The sequence below is a fragment of the Rhinopithecus bieti genome, unplaced genomic scaffold (assembly GCF_001698545.2).
Source record: "Rhinopithecus bieti isolate Rb0 unplaced genomic scaffold, ASM169854v2 scaffold_33647, whole genome shotgun sequence".
In the NCBI taxonomy this organism is placed as follows: Eukaryota; Metazoa; Chordata; class Mammalia; order Primates; family Cercopithecidae; genus Rhinopithecus; species Rhinopithecus bieti.
This window is the reverse complement of record NW_016814745.1, coordinates 1,625,379-1,650,136: the sequence shown is the minus strand read 5'-3', so window position 1 is coordinate 1,650,136 and position 24,758 is coordinate 1,625,379. Positions and strand designations below refer to the sequence as shown.

At 46.7% G+C, this 24,758-nt stretch overlaps 1 protein-coding gene across 2 annotated transcripts in view; it reads right to left on the bottom strand.

Annotated features, from left to right (window-relative positions):
• Window positions 1-23,057, bottom strand: part of RFT1 (RFT1 glycolipid translocator homolog) — a 45,482-nt gene extending 22,425 nt beyond the window's left edge. The window contains exons 1-7 of one of the 2 annotated variants that reach the window (XM_017851899.1): window positions 22,937-23,057; window positions 17,806-17,891; window positions 14,897-15,013; window positions 13,539-13,728; window positions 12,878-12,979; window positions 11,080-11,217; window positions 459-537 (exon numbers count right to left, since the gene is read on the bottom strand). In XM_017851899.1, the coding sequence (XP_017707388.1) occupies window positions 459-537; window positions 11,080-11,217; window positions 12,878-12,979; window positions 13,539-13,728; window positions 14,897-15,013; window positions 17,806-17,891; window positions 22,937-22,999 (775 nt within the window). In that variant the 5' untranslated portion in view covers window positions 23,000-23,057. The remainder of the gene's footprint in view (window positions 1-458; window positions 538-11,079; window positions 11,218-12,877; window positions 12,980-13,538; window positions 13,729-14,896; window positions 15,014-17,805; window positions 17,892-22,936) is intronic. The other variant, XM_017851900.1, reaches the window with a different exon arrangement.
• Between the last annotated feature and the right edge of the window lie 1,701 nt (window positions 23,058-24,758).

Below are 24,758 nucleotides of genomic sequence, written 5' to 3'. Positions count from 1 at the left end.
CTCCAGCCTGGGTGACAGAGCAAGACTCCATCTCAAAAAAAAAAAAAAAAAAAAAATAGTTTTATGTAACTGATATAATACTTTAATAATAAACTCATAAAAATCATATAACATGGGGTTTTGGAGTTAGACCTGGATCCCAATTAAGCTGTTCCTTGTTACTACAAAACCCTAAAGAAGCTCTGCAACCTCACTGACTCTCAGTTTCCTCATCCATAATGAAGGGGAATAATATCTTTCTTACAAGGCTGTGGGGAGATTTAAATTAGACAACCTAAGTAACGCACAAAACTAAATAGACGTTCGTTTCGTTCTCTGTATTAAGCCCCCCCTCCCATTTCTGAAGTTCTTCAGCCCCAGAGGCTCTAAACAGGTGGTACGGACCCAGGTAATTGGCAGTCCTATGAAATCCCCTTCTACTATGGTCTCCCGACCATTCAGAGTGACCGTCCACTTACCTTCTGTCAAAATCTGTTTCAAGAAAGACTGTTTGAAAAAACTCCAAGTCAGTTTAGCCTCTTTCCAGTTGATAAATGCCTAGAAAACAAAACAAAACAAAACAAAACAAAAACATCACAGGCACTGCAAGTCTAAGAATGCAATGCTACATGAGAGGCAAATGCATTCTGATCCCTAAATCCCAACTTGCATAGTCTCCACTGAATCCTCATTCAATGCTAAGCACACAGAAGCCATCTCACAAACACTGGGGAAGAATTTACATTACTAAACACAAAGCCAAAGTCTGTAAGGGCCTGCCCAGACTCATATACTGAGACCCCTAAAGAATTGCTGCTGTCCCTCGGGGGTCCACACAGTACACTGTCCACAGATAACACATACAGCTCACGGTTTGTTCTTTCCTTAAAAACTGTCTAAAGCATGCCAGGCTGCAGAACAAATTCTGTTCCATATACTGCACATTGTAATGCTATGTTCAGCCATCCAGGGCCCTTTTACACAAAGTATAGGAGGTGCCCCTCTGTATTTCAAAAGAAATTTAGCTTTCACAGGTCAGGTAAACAACTCAGAATGGGTATAACAGAGAAATGGAGGAAATAAAATTTCTTTTTTTTTTTTTTTTGAGACACAGTCTCACTCTGTTGCCAGGCTGGAGTGCAAAGGCACGATCTTGGCTCACTGCAACCTCTGCCTCTCAGGTTTAAGTGATTCCCCTGCCTCAGCCTCCCGAGTAGCTGGGACTAGAGGCACGTGCCACCACGCCCAGCTAATTTTTTGTATTCTTAGTAGAGACGGGGTTTCACTATGTTGGCCAGGATGGTCTCGATCTCTCGACCTCATGATCCACCCGCCTCAGCCTCCCAAAGTGCTGGGATTACAGGCGTGAGCCACCGTGCCCAGTCGAAAATAAAATTTCTGATATGACTCTTCTAAAACTCCAGGCCAGGCGAGGTGGTTCACGACTATAATCACAACACTTTGGGAGGCTGAGGTGGGTGGATCACTTGAGGCCAGAAGCTTTAGATCAGCCTGCAACATGGCAAAAACCCCATCTCCACTAAAAATACAAAAATTAACTGGGCGTGGTGGTACGTGTCTGTAATCTCAACTACTTGGGAGGCTGTGGCACAAGAATCAATTGAACCTGGAAGACAGAGGTTGCAGTGAGCTGAGATGGCATCACTGCACTCCAGTCTGGGTGACGGAGCAAGAATCTGGCTCAAAAATAAATAAATAAATAAAACTCCCAGCAGGCACCAAATGGCCCATTTCCCAAGGACAAAGAAACAGGTAGGGTAGAGGTCAACCTGTTAAGAGACAGGTGGCTTCAAAGCCAGGGAGCTGAGCACAAAACGGAAGAGCAAGGCAGCCAGGGGGCTCAGTATCCTCCAACTCCTATTTTTCTACCTCCCACAGTTCTCTCTGGGGCCCCCTCCTCTATCTTGTAGGCACCCTGGGATCCCAGAATATTTAGACTAGGTGTTTGGCTTTCTGTTTCGTTTTGTTTTAGAAACAGGGTCTCGCTCTATCACCCAGGTTGGAATACAGTGGTGTGATCATAGCTCACTATAACCTCAAACTCCCAGGCTCAAGCCATTTTCCCCCCTCAGCCTCCAGAATAGCTGGGACTACAGGTGTGTGCCACCATGCCTAGTTCATTTTTAAATTTTTTGTAGAGATGAAGGTCTTGCTGCATTGCCCAGGCTGGTCTCAAACTCCTGGCCTCAAAAAATCCTCCCACCTTGGCTCCCAAAGTACTGGGATTCCAGGCGTGAGCCACCACGCCTGGTTGATGTTAGGTTCTTAATCCTGGGGTACTTGCATTTTGAAAAGTTGTGATTATTCAAAGTGATGACTTCTGAATGGTAGGATTTCAAAGGGCTTTTTGGGAGGGGAGGGCTGAATTACAAAGGCCAAGCACACTCTACCTCTCCAAATGGTCAGCCACAGCTCTGGAAGTGGGCCCAAGGGCAGGCCTGAAACCTGTCTCAGTCATGTGGGCCCTTGTTCTGGGCACAAAGCCCATCCGTGAAGAGCAATGCTATCCAGTAGAAATGTAATGTTAAATTTTCTAGCAGCCACAGTGCACAGGAAAAAGAAACAAGTGAAATTAATTTTAATATATTTTATTTAAGCAAAATATTATCAACAAGTAATCCATGTAAAAAATATTTTTTTCGGCCGGGCACGGTGGCTCATGCCTGTAATCCCAGCACTTTGGGAGGTTGAGGCAGGTCGATCACGAGGTCAGGAGATCGAGACCATCCTGGCTAACACGGTGAGACCCCGTCTATACTAAAAATACAAAAAATTAGCCGGGTGTGGTGGCGGGCGCCTGTAGTCCCAGTTACTCAGGAGGCTGAGGCAAGATAATGGCATGAACCCGGGATGTGGAGCTTGCAGTCAACTGAGATCACGCCATTGCACTCCAGCCTGGGTGACAGAGCGAGACTCTGTCTCAAAAAAAAAAATAAAGAAATAATAAAATAAATAAAATTTTTTTTCATATTAAGACTTTGAAATCCAATATGTATTTTGCATTTATGACTCATCTCAATTCAGACTAGCTACATTCCAGAATGCTCTATAGCCACATGTGGCTGGTGGCTACTATTTAGGACAGGGCAAGTCTAGAGCACCTCTGAAAGCAAGGATCACTTCTAGCCCCCATTCTCTTTACCCCTTGGTTTCTGAGCCTTTTTTCCAGACACAGGGAGCACAAGTGTGAATCCTCCCAAACAGTGCTGCCCTCAGGGAATCACAGAACCTAGAGCAGATGCCAGGATATCTCTTTAGCCCAGGAGTAAATCTTCCCTGATGAGAAGGAAATTGGGCCACAAGATGTTTAAAACAGGCCATCTTCCTTTTCCCCAGAACAAAGAGCACCAGACAACTTCCCACCACGAGGGGGCACTGGGGACCACGTCATCTTCAGACGTGGATTCTGGCCATAGCCAGAATCAGCACCTTTTCTCTCTCATACTGCTTCTCACCCCTTGCCATACTGCGGTGGTCCTCCCAGGGGTCAGCAAAGCAGGACCTGTCTTCTTTTAAAAGGAAACAAAGGCTGCTGCTTGTCATGAGGCTCTCATGATGCCTGCTCGCCTGCAGGTTGTGATGGATTTGGGAAGATGATTGAGCTCTTTAAAGACAAAGTTCTTTGAGAGAATGAAATCATAATGGTGTACCTAAGCTGAGAGCTCATACTTGATTTTCCTAATGCCTTTGGTTTAAATGGGCTTGTGGTTCAGAAAGAATGGCGACACCACTTACTAAAGTGCTCATTAAGGACACAGAGGCAGGAAATCCAATCTGGGATGTGGCTTCTCCAGGCAGGGGCTGAGTGGTGGGAGAGAGGAAGCATGTGGTGGACTTTTACCATTCTATTCAGAATGGAGGTGTCACTTCGGGCAGTCAAAAGAGGCCTATTTCACAATAACTGGGTTGGTACTGATGAGCTGATCTAAATAGCCGGGAATTTCCCCGGAATACCCTGACCGACAAGCCATTCCACTGCCTCACAGTACTAATGGAGAAACGGCGGCTGGGGTGGTCAAAGGTAATGGACGGTAACTCAGGGAAGGTCCGGAATCAGAACTCAGAGGCTCATCACACTCTTACCTGAGTCACTCGTCCACTTCCCAAACTCTTCTGACTCAGGATGATCTGATCAGCCACATCCTTACCACAATGACAAGAGTCACTAGGGAGTGTGAGGCTACCATCCCGTCCACTGCCCTCCATCACCTCCTCCACCCTACACAGCACTCCTTCCTCTCCCTCTTGCTCCACCTATCCCAGTCACTCTGGGGCTACCGATGCTGCCCCAGCTTCATCCATTCTCCCACTTTCATCCATCCTTCCCCTGTCCTTACTCCTCACCTGGACAATTGCCACAGGCTCCCAATGAGCTTTTTTGCTTCTTACTCTTTCTCTAGCCTATCCTTCTCATTGCAGGTTCAGGCTTTGGAGTCAAGTTTGGAGACTGGGGCTCGACCTGCAGCTCCTTGACTTATTAGTGTAAATGTCACTGTGAACAAGATATTTAACTTTGCTAAGCCTTGGCTTTCTCATCTGCAAAATGGGATAAGAAGTCCTGTCTCTGCCGGGCGCGGTGGCTCACGCCTGTAATCCCAGTACTTTGGGAGGCCGAGGCGGGCGGATCACAAGGTCAGGAGATCGAGACCACGGTGACGGTGACGGGGGTCTCTACTAAAAATACAAAAAAAAAAAAAAATTAGCCGGGCGCAGTGGCGGGCGCCTGTAGTCCCAGCTACTCAGGAGGCTGAGGCAGGAGAATGGCATGAACCCGGGAGGCGCAGCTTGCAGTGAGCCAAGATCGCGCCACTGCACTCCAGCCTGGGCGACAGAGTGAGACTCTGTCTCAAAAAAAAAAAGAAGTCCTGTCTCATGGAGCCTGTATGAGGATTGAATGAAAAAAAATAAGACACTATAACTCTGTAAGAGACGGCAAGCTCCTCAATACAGACAGTTTGATCATGGTGCTGTTCAAAAACCTTTCATTAGGCTCCACTGCCCCTGAATTAAACCCAAGCTTCATAGCACGGAGGCCACTGCCAACTGACCCTAGCCTGGCAGCCAGGTTTACTCTCCTTCATAACTTCCTGCCGCTTTTTCCTTTCTCTCCTTTCTCCCATAGTCCAGCCAACCTAAGTACCCCAGTCATCTCTACATTCCCAATTCCAACACAGTGATGGGCAGATAACAAGCACTGAGCAAATTTTCCTTCTATGGTCACGAATGCCCATTTCTACCACACATATACATTTAACCTCTGCCCACCCACGCGTCAAAGTCCAGCAAAAAAGAAGCTTCCTCCATGAAGCCTTCCTTGAAGTTTCTAGATGAAATTCAGCAGTACTTCCTCTGTGCTTCTATTTTGATAACACTAGATACACACAGTCCTGTAGCACAGTTGAGTACAGATCCTATCTCTCCATCACCATGCAAGTTCTGAGGGTAGGGGCCTCACTCAGGGCATCTGGTACAGTGCTTAACACATAATAATGTTTAATACATGCTTGCTGAGTCAAATTCCTCAGCTTTACTTCAATATTAGCATATCTCTCATCTTAAATCCCTCAGAAATGTCTATGAATATAAACGGAAGCCATTATTTGAAGTACCATTAATTTATTATAAGGTTACATAAGTATCTTTAAAGAAGATGGAGTTCTACAAGAACAGGAAGGGAAATCTCACAATTAGGTTAAATTGATAATAAATATAATTATATGACCAGTTTCCATTAAGGAAGTCCCCAGTGCAGAAAGCTGCTCTGGGGAGTCAAGTCAGGCATGCTGCCCATGGCAAAGTCATACACTGCATGCATGCATTCAGAATCATCTCATTTCTTTTCTCTCTCTTTTTTTTTGAGACAGGGTTTCGCTCTGTCACCTAGGCTAAAGTGCAGTAGCATGAACACAGCTTACTGCAGCCTCAGCCTCTAGGGCTCAAGTGATCCTCCTGCTTCAACCCCCTGAATAGCTGGGATCACAGGCCTGTGCCACCATGCCCAGCTAATTTTTACATTTTTTGTAGAGAGGGGTTCTTACCATGTTTCCCAGGCTGGTCTCAAACAATCCTCCCACTTCAGTCTCCCAAAGTGCTGGGATTACAGGCTTGAGTCACCACATCCAGCTTCTTTTTTTCTTTTCTTTTCTTTCTTTTTTTTTTTTTTTTGAGACAGAGTCTTGCTCTGTTGCCCAGCCTGGAGTGCAGTGGCATGATCTCGGCTCACTGCAACCTCCACCTCCTGGGTTCAAGCAGTTCACCTCCCTCAGCCTCCCAAGTAGCTGGGGTTATAGGTGCATGCCACCACACCCGGCTAACTGTTTTATATTTTTAGTAGAGACGGGGTTTGACCATGTGGGCCAGGCTGGTTGCAAACTCCTGACCTCAAGTGATCTGCCCGCTCAGTCTCCCAAAGTGCTGGGATTACAGGTGTGAGCCACCACGCCTGGCCTTCTTTTTAAAATAATAAACCTGAATTACGAATTGTTCCACCTGGAACTTCCTAATCTTTATGTAAATAATAACTACTACAGGCAATAAGCCAATTTCTTTTGGAAGGCTACATAACATAGGGGTAAACCACAGCCTAAAGCTAGTCCCCAGCAAAAGGTGGAGAGAAATGGGTTCAAAGCCAGCTATGTGATTTTGGCTTGGTCACCTAACTCCTCTGAACCTCAGTTTTCCTGTCTGTAAAATGGAGCTAACAGTATTTATCTCATACGTTACTATGAAAATTAAACACAAAATCCATGTAAAGTGCTTAGTGTAGTGCATGGTACAGAACATGCAGTCAATGGTGGTTACTGTAAATGGCTCTGTGTCAAGGTTCAAATACCTTCATGGAACTCTTAAAGTCTTCAGAGGGGCCTCACAGGTCATGTAGGCCAACAATCTCACTTTAAAAATGAAGACCCTGAGGTCTGGGGGGAGTCCCACAGGCTTCAGATCTGTATCAGGTGCCTCTCAAGCCCTCAGAAACTTCCCTGAGGCCCAGGAATCACCTCTCCTACATGTCTGTATCCCTGATGGCACCAAGCATGGCGCCATGTTCTTACTGTATGTCAGCGGAAACAGTATCACTATGTGTCACAGGTACACACAGCCTTCTCATGATCAGGGCTTGGGTCCTTGCAGTCTGCGCATGGGTACTTTCAGGGCATATTGCCAGATTAAACCGCTGAGCTCCCACACCAATACCATCAGAGCTGCCTGGCTAGGGTGCCCCTGTGGAGCCAGCTCGCTCTCAGGGCATCAGTGTGATGGTGGTGATATCAGCTGTCGCTTAAGGATACCCACTTGTGCCAGGCCACAATGTTAAGACCTTACATGCCCCAACTCATTGGGCCCTCACAACAGCCTTAGGAAGGAGGTACTATTATTATTCCCATTTGGCAGATAAAGAAACTAAGCTTAGAGTTCTGAGCCCATCACAGATTTTAATTATTTAGTTATTTATTTGAGACAGGGTCTCACTCTGTTGCCCAGGCTGGAGTGCAGTGGCACAATCATGGCTTACTGCAGCTTTGACCTAGGCTCAAGTGACCCTCCCACCTCAGCCTCCTGAGTAGCTGGGACTACAGGTGCACAACACTACACCCGGCTAATTAAAAAACTTTTTTTTTTTTTTTTTATAGAGACAGGCTTGCCATGTTGCTCAGGCTGGCCACCACAGAGTTTAACAAACACTTGGCAGACTCTTTTCTTTACCTTCTCTCTTTGCTTATACTAATGGTTCAAATGTTCCTTCCCAAAATCCTGCTGGGACACAAGGACAGGCCCAGTATGAAAATCTGCCAGGCTTGGTACAGGTGGGCACCAGGGGGCAGTCAGGGGAAGAAGAACTCTTCTGCACTCTCAGACCTGCTCTGAGGGCGGGTGGCAGAAGCTCTAGGCAAGAGAAGCAATCCTGAGTCCTAACCATCTAAGCCTGTAAATGAGGCACAGAGGTATCCAAAAGTGTCCTGTTGGTTTAGGTTACAGGTGAAATCTAGCTGAGCAGAATGGAGAACTCTTATCTCACAAATGAGAACACATCTGGCTTTGATACATAAGATCTAGTTTTTCTTTCTTCTTTTTTTTGAGATGGAGTCTTGCTCTGTTGCCCAGGCTGGAGTGCAGTGGTGTGATCTCAGCTCACTGCAACTAAGAGGTGACAACGTGCTAGCAGCCCTCGCTCTCGGCACCTCCTCAGCCTCGGCGTCTGCTCTGGCCATGCCTGAGGAGCCCTTCAGCCTGCCACTGCACTATGGGAGCCCCTCTCTGGGCCGGCCAAGGCCGGAGCTGGCTCCCTCTGCTTGTGGGGAGGTGCGGAGGGAGAGGCGCGGGCGGGAACCGGGGCTGCAGGCAGGACTCGTGGGCCAGTGCCAGTTCTGGGTGGCAGTGGTCTCAGCGGGGCCCGCACTCAGAGCAGTTGGCTGGTGCCACCAGCCCCAGGCAGTGAGGGGCTTATCACCTGGGCCAGCAGCTGCGGAGGGTGCGCCAGGTCCCCCAGCACTGCTGGCCCACCTGCACGGCGCCTAAATTCTTGCCGGGCCTCAGTTGCCTCCCCAAGGGGCAGGGCTCAGGACCTGCAGCCAGCCATGCCTGAGCCCCACCCCACACCCCGCCATGGGCTCCTGAATGACCTGAGCCTCGACAGTGGGCACCGCCCCCTGCTCCACAGCGCCCAGTCCCATCGACTGCCCAAGGGCTGAGGAGTGTGGGGCCTGGCTCAGCATCCACTAGGTGAAGCCAGCTGGGCTCCTGAGTCAGGTGGGGACTTGGAGAACTTTTATGTTCAGCTGAAGGATTGTAGATGCACCAATCAGTGTTCTGTGTCTAGCTCAAGGTTTGTAAACACACCAATCAGCACACTGTGTCTAGCTCAAGGTTTGTGGATGCACCAATCGGCACGCTGTATCTAGCTAATCTGGTGGGGACTTGGAGAACTTTTAGGGCTAGCTAGAGGATTGTAAATGCAACAATCAGCACTCTGTGTCTAGCTAAAGGATTGTAAATGCACCAATCAGCACTCTGTCTAGCTCAAGGTTTGTAAATGCATCAATCAGCACTCTGTGTCTAGCTCAAGGTTTGTAAATGCACCAATGAGCACTCTGTGTCTAGCTAATCTAGTGGGGACTTGGAGAAGTTTTCTGTCTAGCACTCTGTGTCTAGCTAAAGGATTGTAAACGTGCCAATCAGCACCTTGTCAAAACAGACCAATCAACTCTCTGTAAAATGGACCAATCAGCAGGATGTGGGTGGGGGTCAGATTAGGGAATAAAAGTAGGCTGCCGGAGCCAGTAGTGGCAACCCACTCAGGTCCCCTGCCACACTGTGGAAGCTTTGTTCTTTTGCTCTTTGCAATAAATCTTGCTGCTGCTCACTCTTTGGGTCCACGCCACCTTTATGAGCTGTAACACTCACCGTGAAGGTCTGCAGCTTCACTCCTGAGGCCAGCGAGACCATGAACCCACCAATTCCAGACACATAACCATCAAGTGATCCTTCTGCCTCAGCCCCCACCCCGCCCCAGTAACTGGGATTACAGGCACGCACCACCATGCCCAGCTAATTTTTGTATTTTTTAGTAGAGATGGGGTTTCACCATGTTGGCCAGGCTGGTCTCGAACTCCTGACCTCAGGTGATCTGCCCACCTCAGCCTTCCAAAGTGCTGGGATTACAGGTATGAGCCACTGCGCCTGGCCCATAAGATCTAGTTTTTCTTGAAAAGTTGTATAACAGGATTCTGTTAATTCTGAGACTTAAGTCTCACATATTTTACTACTTTTTCAAGTATCACAAGAGGAATAAGGAGAAATCCAGCATATCCAGCCTTACCACAACCGAGTGCACTACATCCAGCAAGCAAACAAGCATGGAAAGGGGTGAAGCACCCAGAATGGAGGAGCTCATGAAGTGTCTTAGCAAAGAAGACATGGCAACATTATCATGTGTGCAGCTCCAATGGCATGGGCAGCAGCACTGACCCCAGAAGAGCCAGAAAATGAAAGTGCAATGACCTGAGTGTGAAGGAATTGAGTAGAAAAGATTATGCTTCACTCCACATGTCAGCTGTAAAATCCACAGTGGTCTAGATAGGAAAATGGATCACCTGAAAGACTAGCCTAACACTTAGAAAGAGACCATGTGGGGCCAGGCATGGTGGCTCATAATCCCAGCACTTTGGGAGGCCGACGTGGGAGGATTGGTTGAACTCAGGAGTTCAACACTAGCCGGGACAACATAGTGAGACCCTATCTCTACAAAAAAGAATTTTTTAATTAGCTGGGCATAGTGGCACATATCTGTAGTCCCAGCTACTTGGGAGACTGAGGCAGGAGGATCACTTGAGCCTAGCAGGTCAAGGCTATAGTGAGCTATGATCACGCCACTCTGGGCAACAGAATGAGACACTGTCTCAAGGAGAAAAAAAAAAAAAAAAAGACCATTTTGGGTTCATCCCTACTTTCTCAGAACTCTCAGCTATCTGTGCTAGAAGTCAATTGAGGAAGAAAACCAAAACCACAGCAGAATAGAGAGAGTGGAGCACAATGGTGGAACCTGTGCTCTGCTGGCATGTGAGCCCCTCCAGGCTCCTGTCCTCACTCTGACCCTCACCTAGGACAGGTATTTATTCTCTAAGCCTTAGTTTCTCAACCCTAAAATAGAAACAGAGAGTGTCAGCCTTTCAGAGTTGTTGTAAGCATTACATAAGGCAGGTAAAGCATTCAGCATAGGGTCTAGCACAGTGGTTGTCAACTGGGGGCAATTTTGTCCCCCAGGGGACATTTGGCAACGTCTGGAGACATTTTGGGGTGCTCCCCTGAGGGGTGGTTGCTACTGGCATCTAGTTGTTTGAGGTCAGAGATGCTGCTAAACATCCTACAACACACAGGACAGCCCCTACAACAAAGAATTGAGCAATCCAAAATGTCCATAGTGCAAAGATTTAGAAACCCTGGCCTGGCATAGAGCAGGCACTCCATAAATATGAGCTATAAAATTCATTTATGACTATAACAATAAACCAGCTGCAGTTTCTTTCTCTCAAGGATAAGCAGCATCTATGATTAAAATAAGAGATAGAATGTATTACTTACTCCACTTCTTGTAATATTGGGTAACAGATCTGTTATTCTGGAGACAGGAAGAGTCTGAAGCTTGGTTGATTCTGGGGAACCCAGTAACTTTGTGAAATAAGTAACATAGCAGAGCACCAGAACTGTGGTATAGAAAAGCTGAGAAAAAAAAACTGTTTTAATAAAGGCATAATTAAGATATGCCTATAAATTTGGTCTCAAAGGCCAATCAAGTAATAGAACTCTCTTGATTAACTGCACTTTCTATTCAGCAATGCCTTACCCTCTGGGAAATGGCACTATTCACTTAGACCCAACTCCACTTCAGCATCTACCTGCAAAGTGTTCCCAACACTTCACTTAACTGGGAGAACACAATTCTTCTCAGCAGGCAGAATGTAATTTCCATTACACTAGCTCAATTACCACAGCAATGTCTGATACATTCTCAAAAGGTGTGTATTTGGCCAAAGGAACGGCTCTTCCACCTAGTCAGCACACTGCAAAGATCCATGTATCCTAACTGTGCTAATATCCAAGGACTTGTCATCATCAAGGACTGTGGGTTTTCCATAAACCCCGGAAACCTGTGCCATTAACGATTACAAAGCACAATTGAGCTGCTGGGTCTCTCCTCTTCGCCAGGGCAAGAGCTACTGCTGACGGGGGAGGAAAGGGTAGGGTGATAAGAAGGCCCACCCCTCCCTCCACCCATCCAGGACAAAAGAATGGCTTCTGGCCAGGAGCAGTCAGATGGGTTTTGTCTGCAGATTGAGGAGGAAAGTCCAAAAAAGCCCCTTTTCACAAGCTCCCTTCAACCCTCTTTCCCTCCTGAGAACAGCAGAGCACACTGGTTCAAGAAAGACTGGGACCTCCAGACTTGCTTTCAGCCTGGCAATATCAAGGCTACTCCTGTAGTAAAGGCACAGGGCAAGGAAAAAGAAGAGGCTCAGTTTAGTAGGTGTGGGCCCTTCTGCTCTCCACTCCCAATCATACCTGAGACGGAGCCCATCGTCCACCAGCCTTCTTCCTTCATGCTCCAAGCCCTTAAAACTCCAGCAGCACTGCTGTGAGCCACCCACCTGATGCCAGTGTCCTCTGTGAGAAGTACCCTTTACATAAATCATTACTAAGAATCTTATCTTCCTAAACATTAATGAAAACTACAACTGCTTAGCACTGTAAAATGTTCTGGTAACTATCTGATCTTAAATTTCATTTTTAAAAATAGCACTTGTATTCTAGTTATTTTTTATTAGAACTAGAAATATGAACTAGAATTAGGAACTAATGAGATGGAAATGAAGCCTAAATTGCTAAAACTGGAAATATACCTACTCTGACGTGATTCCTGCTCTCTGAATTATGTGAGATTTCAATATAAGCTTAAAACAGGCTTGGCAGAGTTTCCACCTATTCTGCAAAAACCTGATGGAAATCCAGGGAAAATAATACACATGCAATTTGATTCCCACCCCACCCCTCACTGCTTTTTTTCTCCTTTACAAAACTACCAGACAACCAAAGATCAGTTTGAAACAGGCTTGCCCACTGAATGTCTAAAAAGGGTTTTTGATGTTTGACAATGAAGTCCAGTGTGTGGCCCTCACCAGGTCCCTAGAAACACTGACAGTCTCAGTGTATGGAACACAATGGACCTGGCAGCCAGAGTAGCAGTGCCAAGGCCACCTTTCTGGCGCTTCCACCTCCTGCACAGGCATGGGTACTGCAAATGCAAACCCCACGGCGGTGGGAACACGAAGAAAAACCAGTTGGAGAAACAAAGATCATATAAAAAGTTAAAAGCCATGATTCTTACCTGGGCCAAAGAGAAAATATACAATCCCCAGTGAGGCAACCACAGCACGAGAAAAGCTGTCAGAATGCTCTTAAGAATTACCGACAGGCTCTCAGCAATCACCTGCAAACGTGGTTAAAGTGCAGTTTACAAACATCAAAAAGTCAAGATGTAATAGAATGATAGACAGAAAATCTCGGGCAGTGGCTACCCTGGCTATGGGGACAGGGCACACAGCTGGACGTAAGTATCAGTAACGTTTTACTTCTTGGGTAGGGTGGTGGGTTCATGGATCTTCCAGTATATTATGTTTTAAGATTTACATTATATATATATTCTTTTGTAATCTATTCTAAAAGATGAAGAGAGAAAAGTTAATATTAGTATACAACTAAATACAGTCACTAGAAAAACCTGAAAAACCTTTACGGTCCTTCTCCATTCTCACTTGAACTAATAAATTATTAGCAAACCTGTTTTTTATTTATGATCAAACAGAGGTGAACTTTAGCCCAGCCTATCTGACAAATTTCAAGTGGAAGAACTTAACTGACCATGTTAACCTTTTCTAAATACATTTTATGTGCAAGTCTGGAAAATCATTCTCTCCTATAAAAGCATTTTAAAAGCAACGCTTTTCTTATTCTTCCTATTTCCCATTCACAGCAGAAGGCACACTCACCTTGAGCTTCACAAACATATGTGCTTGTGCCAAGACCCAAAAGGGCTCTCCTAGAAGCTCCACCACTGCCGAGAGACCAAACAGCACCACTCCAGTTGCATAGTGAGGGACAACATGAGGGTCAGGCACTTCAAGCAGCTGCAACCAGACCCAGCCCAGGAATAAGGACCAAAACACACCCAGGGGGACTCTGGAAGAGGAGAAAAAAATAATTCACTAAATTTTAAAATAAATAGAAATATATATTAAAATAGTAACACTGAACAGAAAAAAAAAAAGTTATAATACAAACAGCTACCATTTATTTATTAAGATACTAACTACATGCCAGGCACTATGATTAATGCCCCTTATCTCACTGACACCTCACAATGATCCTCTGTCATTATCTCCATTAAAAAAATATGAGGAGACTGAGGCTGACAGGCACTGGGCAGTTTGGCCAAGGTCATGAACAGCTAATCAAGAGCAGAAGCAAGACCCAATCCTGCTATAACTCCAAAGCCTACACTTCTATCCACTGGGTTACACATACTGACCCATAAGCAAAATTCCCAGAAAGAAAATGCCTGTTGTTGAGAATGACTGACAGACTGTATACAGCTGTTCCTTGCATCCCAAATAACAAACAGAGCAGTGCTCAGTATCCTTTCATATGTTTCACATGTGTACCACGGGGCATTTAAATATGCCTGGGTGGTTAACAGTTGTTCCTCTAATAAAATGAACACCTATCAGCCCTCACGACAGTCATTTCTGTGAGGCAATAAGGAGTTATGCAAGGGCAGCACTGGGAAACAACCTCAACCCCCAGCCCTCCCTGCAGGGACATAGCTGGAGAAAAGCCATTGCAATTTTAAGTTAATGTACTTGATCTTCAAGAATATCCTAAAAGACTCAGAACTGAAGTCATATAACAAAATTGAAGAAAAATGTAATGAAACCCATAAGAGGCTTTCAAGAAATACTAAATCTAAGTGGCTGTTAAAAGCTCAAAAGATATTATAGAGCAAAAAGATTAGGAATAAAAAAGATGGCACAGGCCAAGTGGAGCCCACAGTGGTGATCAGAAACAGCAAGAAACAACCTCCAAAGAGGATGAAACCAGGGCTAGAAACCTGGCCCAGAAACCCCAACCTAGAACCTCTTCCTGGCTTCTGGACATCCAGAGAGAAAATGAGCCAAGAAGTTCCTCTGACACAAACACTCTCCCCTTCTTGTCGTATGCCTGCTCCCAGAAACCCATGGCGAAGCTGAATCTGGAGGCAATTCAGCTTTAGGCATGTGTTACTGTTTCACTTCCAATGCTCACTACACCTGCCTTCCTGAAACGTGTCTCCTGCCAAAGCACAACTCACGTTAGCCACAGCAGGTTGAGGGTCTGGCTCCAATCTCGCTGGGTGACCCCACTGAGACATGCTCTGCGGAAGGCCTCTCTGGCCAGGAAGAGGGTGGTTGAGTAAAGCAGCGTTAGTCTGTAAATGAAAGGCAGAAATCAATAAGGTCTTGAGTTTTTTCACAGAGAGAACTTCTGGGATGTTTCCAGCAACAGGGAGGAGATAAAGTCTTGGTCATAAACTACTGATGGTGACATGGAGGGCAGTGGGCTCTTACAGGACCCCCTACTGGTCTGATCCATGAGAACTACTGAGTTAGGAACCAAACGAAAGATACCTAAGGGTGTGTGCCTACAGTTACATGAAGGATAGAAACTGCCGCAGTGGTCTCAAAAGCCTGCAGCCTTCATGGCTACAGGCAGAGGTATGGCCATGACCACAAGGAGAAGAGGATAAGATTATAACCCCACCCTTCCTGGTCACGCAGACACGAGTGACCAACAGCCCCTGTGTGAAAAGCTGAGCCTCTACCGAGTGGAGGCTCTGGCCAAAAGAATCTCAAGACAGGCAATAAGGCTGGCAACCATTACCGAGGCTGCTGCAACCCAGATCAGCAAGGCTTGCCTGGGCACCTCCCAGATGGGCAGCACCTAGGTGAGCCTTCCTGCACCTTAGTGAGGAGTAGCTGAGATTTCCCTCCTCAATAGGCAGCAGCCTGGGTGAAGCCAGAGTGGGGATGGCCCAGGGTGAAGGTCTCTGGGGTTGTCCAAGGATTATCCTGCTACCCAGTGCCTCTGTGGAGCATTGCAAATAAGGAGATGGAACCGAACCTTAAGCAGGGGGGCAGGGCAGGCCAGACAAGGGCTGTCAAAGTAGGGACCTGCCAATCTCAGGACACCTGCCTAGGGAGAAAAATCTGAGCCCCTAGGAGAATTTGCCCCTCTTCCTTTCTGCTTTTAAAAAGGTATTTCTTAGGGCCAAGTGCCTATATTTCTCAGGCTCATGCCTATAATCCCAGCACTTTGGGAGACTAAGATGGGAGGATTGCTTGAGCCCAGGAGTTCGAGACCAGCCTGGGCAACACAGTAAGACCTCATCTCTACAAAATATAAATTAGCCAGGTGTGGTGGTGCACACCTGTAGTCCCAGCTGCTCAGGAGGCTGACATGGGAGCATCGCTTGAGCCCAAGAGGTCAAGGCTGCAGTGAGCCATGATGGTGCCACTGCACTCCAGCCTGGGTGACAAGGCAAAAGGAAGAAGAAGAACAAGAACAAGAAGACGATGAAGATGAAGAAGAGGAAGAGGAAGAAGAAGAGGAAGGAGAAGGAGAAGGAGAAGAAGGAGAAGGAGGAGGAGAAGGAGAAGAAGGAGAACAAGAGGAAGAGGAAGAGGAGGAAGAGGAAGCAGAAGAGGAAGGAGGAAGAGGAAGCGGAAGAGGAAGAAGGAAGAAGAGGAAGCAGAAGAAGAAGGAAGAAGCGGAAGCGGAAGGAGGAAGAGGAAGCAGAAGAGGAAGAAGAGGAACCGGAAGAAGAAGATGAAGAAGGAAGAAGAGGAAGCAGAAGAAGAAGAAAGAAGCAGTAGCAGCAGCGGAAGAAGCAGCAGCGGAAGCAGCAGCAGCAGCAGCAGAAGAAGCAGTGGAAGAAGCACCAGCAGAAGCAGCAGCAACGGAAGCAGCAGCAGCAGCAGAAGCAGCAGCAGCGGAAGAAGAAGCAGAGGAAGAAGCAGCAGCTGCAGAAGAAGCAGCGGAAGAAGAAGAAGCAGAAGTAGCAGAAGAAGAAGCAGAAGAAGCAGCAGCAGCAGAAGTAGCAGAAGAAGAAGTAGAAGAAGCAGCAGCAGAAAGAAGAAGCAGAAGAAGAAGAAGGAGAAGCAGAAGCAGAAGAAGCAGAGCAGCAGAAGCAGAAGCAGAAGAAGGGAAGCAGGAAGGAGGAAGGAGAATGGAAGCAGGAAGAGGGAGGAGAAGGAGGAGGAGAAGAGAAGGAGAAGGAGGAGGAAGAGGTAGGAGGAAGGAGAAGGACAAGGAGGAGAAGGAGAATGAAAAAAAAAAACAGTATTTCTCAAAGATGGGTCCCTGTTTCAAAATTACCTAAGGAGCTTGTAAAAATGCAGACTCCTGGGCCCTTCCTCAGCACTACGTAGTACAAAACTCCACAGATGATTCCTTTCCTCAAAGCTTGAGTCCTGCCACTAAGCTCTGAGACCAGAGCCAAGAGGGTATGTTTGTTAAGTATTAGACATGAAATGCTGTTTGGAACATACTGCCTCATTTATCAGGACATGAAGACACACCTGAGAAGCTGAGCTATTCCGAGCACTCACATCATTTCATATATTTTATGTCATTTGTGAAGACAAAATATGTGTGGGTGTCCTTGAACAGAAAGGAGGTGAGTAGAAGAAACAAGCTGAGTCTAAAAGACAAAGAAGTCATCTTTCCAAGAGCCTCCAAGAAATTAATGACAAGGACTCAAGCTCGGATCCCAGTTGCCGTATCCCAATTACAAAATCACTGAGGAGGGCAGGAAGGTGGCTTCTCCAGCCATGCAATTATGAAGTGCATTCTCACGAAGCACAATTTCTGCTTCCTTTGCTGTCAGCAGGACAAGAACATAGGATTATACCTGAGAGGGAGTTTTTAATGAATTACTCCCACTCTTCTCCTTCCTGACTTCCAAGAGCAGGAAAACCAGAACAGCTGGCAGAGAAATGTGCATTTGGAGGCTGCTAATGGAAAACACTCCATGAGTCCATTAAAAACATTGCCTGCATGTCCCTCCACTCCTGCACGCTTCTCCTCAGCCCATTGCTAAAACACTCTGCTTCTGGTAAAGGTCCATGCTTCTAGAATCCAAGGATGGCACACAGGTACAGTGTGAAGAAAGCCTGGCTAGGAAGGTGAACTCTGACAGTGCCAGGGTGCATCTCCTCCTACCTTACATTTACCACGCCAACAATTTCCTTTGACAGGAAGCGAAGAATAAATGCATTCAAGACAAAGGTGATCAACCGAAACAACACCTATAGAAAAAGAGGAAAAATACGTAAGAATAAATGACGTTAGGAGTGTTTACTTTGCTGAAATGAGAACAATGTGGCTGTTCTTCCTAACGTGAGGTAATGACATACAGCAGCTTTGTCACGGAGACTCTGCTCTAAGACGCCCAACCTGTCTGCATTTCTCCAGAAATTTCACTCCTTGGGATCTCTCAGCACTCCCGTGCAGTGGTCAGAGAACCCTGGAAGGCACTTGGAAGCCTCCCTAATTTATTAATAACAAGAAAGAGGCCCCAATAGACTCACTGAGTTTCTACAGGTTCAAAGTCAAGCTCTTGAGGAAGCAGAAAGAGAATTCTAGTTAGTGGTTCACCTTGCTGGGCCCTAGCCACACTCCCCTACCCCAGGCTGTTTAGAAATAGCACACACTTAGCAAGTGGGAGCCTTAAGGGTATAGCAGACTCACCAGAAATCATGGGGTCTAATTTCTCTTTTCTTCTCTGCCTCATAATATCTAGGAATTTCAATAATGACATTTAATCGTTCTGAACTTCAGTTTTCTCAATTAGAACACAGAAAATGTATTTCTTTATTGAATACTTGTCTCTTTCCAGAGAGGAGTTGAAATATCTTTTAAATGATGCTGCAAAAATAAGACAACGTAGTGTAACATTGGGGGAAGGGAGACAGAGTCCAGTTATTGCTGCTTGAAAGGGACATATCCTGAGACTTCCCAATCTGTCAATTCAAGAAAACCACTTAAGCAAAGAACTTCTCCCATGAGACACAGAGAAGAAGATGACTGTCATTAAACAGGGTTGCTAAATGGGGATGCTGGGAAGAGTGCAAACCTCATTCACGAAATGACTCCCTCCTGCATCCCAGCAGCAAATGAAAATCACTTCTGTGTTAAGCACCCTCAGAGTTATCTGTGAAGAGCTGCAATTTGGAAGATTTGATCTAAGCATATCAAAGGACTACTGTGGTCATAAAGGTATGACCAAAAAGGGAGAGCACGTAACACTGTAACTAAAGTGTCACAGAGCAACAAGGTCTCCAAAGCCAAGAAATGACCATCTCAACCTTTATGGAGTCAAAGGTGGTCTTTTGAGTCCGATGACAGCTCTGTAGCTGCTCCTCAGAAACATGCAGATATGGCCAGGCACGGTGGCTCATGCCTGTAATCCCAGCACTTTGGGAGGCCAAGGCAGGTGGATCAACTGAGGTCAGGAGTTCGACACCAGCCTGACTAACATGGTTAAACCCTGTCTCTACTAAAAATACAATTCACTATTTAGCTCTTCTATCTGTTATCTTCTAATTGTTATATGCCTCAATGTCCTCTGTCAAATGAGGTTACCGATCACATAGGGTTGATTAAAAGGATCAACAGAGATTGCAGGGCTGAGTACTGTGGCTCATGCTTGTAATCCCAACACTTGGTTGGGCGCGGTGGCTCACACGTAATCCCAGCACTTTGGGAGGCCAAGGCGGGTGGATCATGAGGTCAGGAGATCGAGACCATCCTGCCTAACACAGTGAAACCCTGTCTCTACTAAAAATACAAAAATTTAGCCGGGCATGGTGGTGGCTGCCTGTAGTCCCAGCTACTTGGGAGGCTGAGGCAGGAGAATGGCGTGAACCCTGGAGGCGGAGTTTGCAGTGAGCCAAGATATCACGCCACTGCACTCCAGCCTGGGCGAAAGAGTGACAGCCCATCTCAAAAAATAAATTAAAAAAAAAAAATCCCAACACTTTGGGAGGCTGAAAGGTAGGAGAACCACTTGAAGCTGGGAATTTGAGACCAGCCTGGACAACACAGTGAGACCTCATCTTTACAATATATATTGTTTTTGAGACAGTGTCCTCACTCTGTCCGCCCAGGCTGGAGTACAGTGGTTGGTCTCAGCTCACTGCAAGCTCCGCCTCCCGGGTTTACGCCATTCTCTGCCTCAGCCGTCCGGAGTAGCTGGGACTACAAGGCCCCGCCACCAGCCCGTCTAGTTTTTTAGTATTTTTTTAGTAGAGAACGGGGTTTCAACCGAGTGTAGCCAGGGATGGTCTCGATCCCTGACCTCGTGATCGCGCCCTATCTTCGGCCCCAAACCCTGTGGGATTACAGACTTGAGCCATCGCACCGGCCAAGAAATATTTTTAAAAGAAATGAGACTAGTAGAAGTGAAAGCATTTTTTAAGTCATACAAATGAAAGGCATTAATACTTTCAGCATGGGTGCTCAGAATTAAGATAGAACAAGCTCTCAAATTCCTTGCAGAATAAGAGTAACTGCAAAGCTACCTAGTGTCTACAGTGTAATTCGAAAGATAAAAAGAATGAAAACACTCTCAAAGAAACCATATAAAAACATGGTTATTAAAACAAAAAAATCGCGGCGAAGACTCCATCCGAAAACAAAAACAAAAAAAACATGTGTACACACTTATGTTAACCTCAAAGCTACACTGTCTAAGAAACTTAAATGTTTCAGGCCATATCCTGTATCTCCTTTTTTTTTTTTTTTTTGAGACAGAGTCCTAGCTCTGTCGCCCAGGCTGGAGTGCAGTGGCGCAATCTCAGCTCACTGCAAGCTCCACCTCCCAGGTTCACACCATTCTCCTGCCTCAGCCTCCCGAGTAGCTGGGACTACAGGTGCCCACCACTACGCCCGGCTCATTTTTTGTATTTTAGCAGAGACGGGGTTTCACCATGTTAACCAGGAGGGTCTCGATCTCCTGACCTCATGATCCACCCGCCTCGGCCTCCCAAAGTGCTGGGATTACAGGCATGAGCCACCGCGCCCGGCCCATATCTCCTAATTGGTTTGAATAAAGGTTGCAGCTAATGAAGCTGAGGTTGCTTATGCCACCCAGTATTTGTCACACACTGCAGCCCTTACTAGCAACACAGCCTTCATTTACTTCTGCAAAGGACTTCACAGCTTTTGTTTTAACACAAGGTCTCACTCTGTTGCCCAGGCTGGAGTGCAGTGCCATAATCACAGCTCACTGCGGCCTCAACCTCCCAGGCTCGAGATCCTCCCACCTCAGCCTCCTGAGTAGCTGGGACTACAGATGCACGCCACCACGCCCATCTAATTTTTGTATTTTTTATAAAGACAAAGTTTCACCATGTTGCCCAGGCTGGTCTTTAACTCCTGAGCTCAAGCAATCCTCCTGCCTTGGCCTCCCAAGTGCTGGGATGACAGGCATGAGCCATCGCGTCCAACCAACTTTACAGTTTTTTTTTTTTTTTGAGACGGAGTCTTGCTCTGTTGCCCAGGCTGGAGTGCAGTGGCCGGATCTCAGCTCACTGCAAGCTCCGCCTCCCGGGTTCACGCCATTCTCCTGCCTCAGCCTCCCGAGTAGCTGGGACTACAGGCACCCGCCACCTCGTCCGGCTAGTTTTTTGTACTTTTAGTAGAGACGGGGTTTCACCGTGTTAGCCAGCATGGTCTCGATCTCCTGACCTTGTGATCCGCCCGCCTTGGCCTCCCAAAGTGCTGGGATTACAGGCTTGAGCCACCGCGCCCGGCCGACTTTACAGTTTTAAAAAAGGCTCTCTCACATCTGTGAAATTATTTGACACTTAAAAACAACCAGTAAATGCACAGGAAGCAAGACTGGGGGTTAAGTGATTTCCTCAATGTCACACGGCAAGCAAATGACCCAGCTTGACCTTACAGGTAGGCCACTTGACTTGTAGTCCAGTGTGTTTTCCACTACAACTTGTTTAAGTTTTATGAAGCCTATCTGGGTACTAAGACATTATCAAAGGCTGAAAAAAAAAAAAATCAACACTGTGGATAAAGCACTAAACTCAGTTACTTATGTAGTGAAACAGGAAAAAAAAAAGCAACCCTAAGTAAACTTAGAATGGCTGACATTTACTAAGCATGTATCATGTGCGAGGCACTCTTCAACATGCTTTCCATAGGTTATCTCATTTCATTCCTACATTGACTATTTTAAAAATCCTTATTACCCTAATAAAAATAGCTACATTTATTAAGTACTTGTAGTGTGCCAGGCACTTAAGAGGCATGATTTCATCTAGTCTTCCTAATGACCCTGTGAGGTTGCACTATGGTTCTCATTTAAGATGAAGAAACTGATACTCACGGAAGTCTTGGGATTTATCCCGAAGGAGTGCATCTAGCAAGTGACAAGGCCCAAACTCAAGCCCCATTCTGCTTGGTTCTTTCTTCTGCCCTCCATCTGCCTAAGATAAGGCGTAGGGTAGATTCAAGACTTGTGTGAAGTAGGGTTGATTGGCTCAAGAGTGAGACAGAGAGATATTGAGCCACTTGACTTAAAAGGTTCAGCTCCTGGGGTTGAATCTTCAGATACCATTTGGACTAACTGGCATGTATCATATCTGACAGATGACAAAAATTAGGGCCAAGAGGGGAAGTGACTTGTCCAAGATCACATAAACAGAAGATGCAGCCAACATGTATTAAATGCATACTAAGAGCCGGGTACTGTGTTAAGTACGTTTATTTGAATGATCCCAATCAATTCTTGCTTATGAGCTAGGTACCACATATTATTACCCCCATTTTACTAGTGAGGAACTCAGACTCTGCAGCTGAAGTCACTTGTCCTGGGTCACGGAGCAATCCAAGCCTAACTCCAGATTCCTGTTCTTAGCTATGCCACATGGTCTCTCGGAACTCAGTGGGACTCAAAGTTTGAGGGCCGTGTTTGATGAAGGAAATGAACCCCTTGCCTGAAAAATACCAGATTCTCGAGCATGAAATACAACTCCCTCACCCCGACCACCTGATCTAATTCACTCCTCCTGCCATATGGGAAATGGAATGCTCTGAAGGAAAGCGGCTTGTCTGCAGTCACCCGGCCTAGACTCTGAAGGCAGGCTCCCATCTCCGGGCCAGGCCCCCCGCTCACCAACGCCGCCCCCCGGTCTCCGGTCCACCCCCCCACCCCCTCCATTGCGGGGTCCACCTCGGAACTGGGTCGGCCCTGGGGCAGGCTCTCAAGGGCCCGTGGGCTGCCATCCCGCGAATCTCGGCTGCAGTACAAGCTGAAACCTGACGGGCAGAGAGTTACCTGCAGGATGAGACCGAAGGAAGCCAGCCGGGCCGCCTGGCCCAGCACCTCCTGGCTACCCATAGCCTGGGCGCCAGGCTCCGACACCAGGAAATGCCGCCGCCACTCCACTTGGTCGCGATAAGATGTCGTCACGGAGCGCCTCGCTCTCCGATTGATGGCCTTGAGACAGGGGGGCGGGGCACGAGAGGGCCCTTTAAGTGGGCCCGGCTCCGTCGGTCTGTTATGGCGCCTGGCTCTTCCTATTTCAGTAGGTCCTGCGCTGTCTGTCCCTCTCTTCCCCGTATAAACGAAATAGTGTGGCGAGTACTAAGAAATACTGTTAAAGAAGTCAAAGTTCCTTCTCTGAGGCTTTCAGCCACCAAACGAGAAGCACTAACTTTCCTGGCCTCATCTGCCAAAAGGGGAGCAAACTTCTCATTGGCCTGTTAAGAAGACTCTTACCATTGACCTTTGCTTACAAAATCACAGCCACAGCTCCTCTGAATTAGGCTGAACAGGAATTGTCCTCATTTAACAGAGAAAGAACTGAGGACCAGAAGTTAAATACAGCACTGTCATGAGTATGGTTTTGTGAAATCCTTCGGAAAGCTCTGAGAATTGGCCCCTGTGGTTAGAGATGAGTAAAGCCTTGGAGATGGGAAGTGACTTGTTCAAATCTACACAACTTGTTTCCTGACTGAGTGGATGTCAGGTTCCTGATCCTAAACGTATCACTCTTACCTGTATGCTAGAAATTGTGAGGGCAGAGTGGAAGAAGGACTGGAAGTGCTTCGTAAAATGTAAAGCACCCAACATACACAGTAAGCTGTTGCTCTGTCAGTGTTATTATCTACCACGCAGGCTGTAGGAAGCCCAGTCTTTCCCCAGTCTCTTTTAGACCTCACATGATTTGGCCTCAACCTATCTTCTACTACCTTTCACATGATCATTGCCCTTCCCAACACTATCTAGGCCACAGCCATTCCGAGTCCTTACCGGTCCTCAAACAGGCGATGACTCACTGGCCTTTGCTCCTCCACCCTCTCTGTCCAAAGTGTCTTCCCTGACAGCACCCCTTGCCCTCCTAGACCACACTGTCCTGACTTTCCTGGCCAACCACAGCTGGTACCTGCTGTGGACTAAATGTTTGTGTCCCTTCAGGATTCATGTGTTGAAGCCTAATCCCCAGTGTGATAGTATTAGGAGGCAGGGCTTTTGGGAAGTAATTAGGTCGTGAAAGTGGAGCCCTCATAATGGGATTCGTGTCCTTATAAAAAGAGATGTCAGAAAAATGATCTCTGTGTCTACCACTTGAGGATACAGCAAGAAGGTAGCTGTCTGCAGCCAGGAAGAAAGCTTTGTAAAATGTAAAGCGCCCAACATAGACTTAACAGGAACCAAACTGGCTAGCACCTTGATCTTGGGCTTCCAGCCGCCAGAACTGTGAGAGAGAAATTTCTGTTTTTGACTTACCCAGTCTATGGTATTTTGTTACAGCAGCCCAAGCAAATTAAGACAGTATTCCTAAAATACTTTGTACCCCTTTATAGTTCCTAGTGCAACCTGCATTATAGCAGAAAAACTAAAATATGTGTCTCTATTTAATCAGCCCATGAGCTCCAAGAGGGCAGAAGTGCAGCCTGCCTGGTTTTGCCTCCCGAAGTAGTGGTATAGAACATTCCTAGGGCTCCCATAAATGTCTCCTGACACATGATTGCTGTTACTGCTGCTGGAAGCAAACTGTGGAACTCAAAGCTTTTACGCTCCCATCTTGCCAGGTAAAATGACCTCTGTCTTAGTGTGGAGGCCCAGAATGTGAGGTATTTTATTTTTCTTTTCT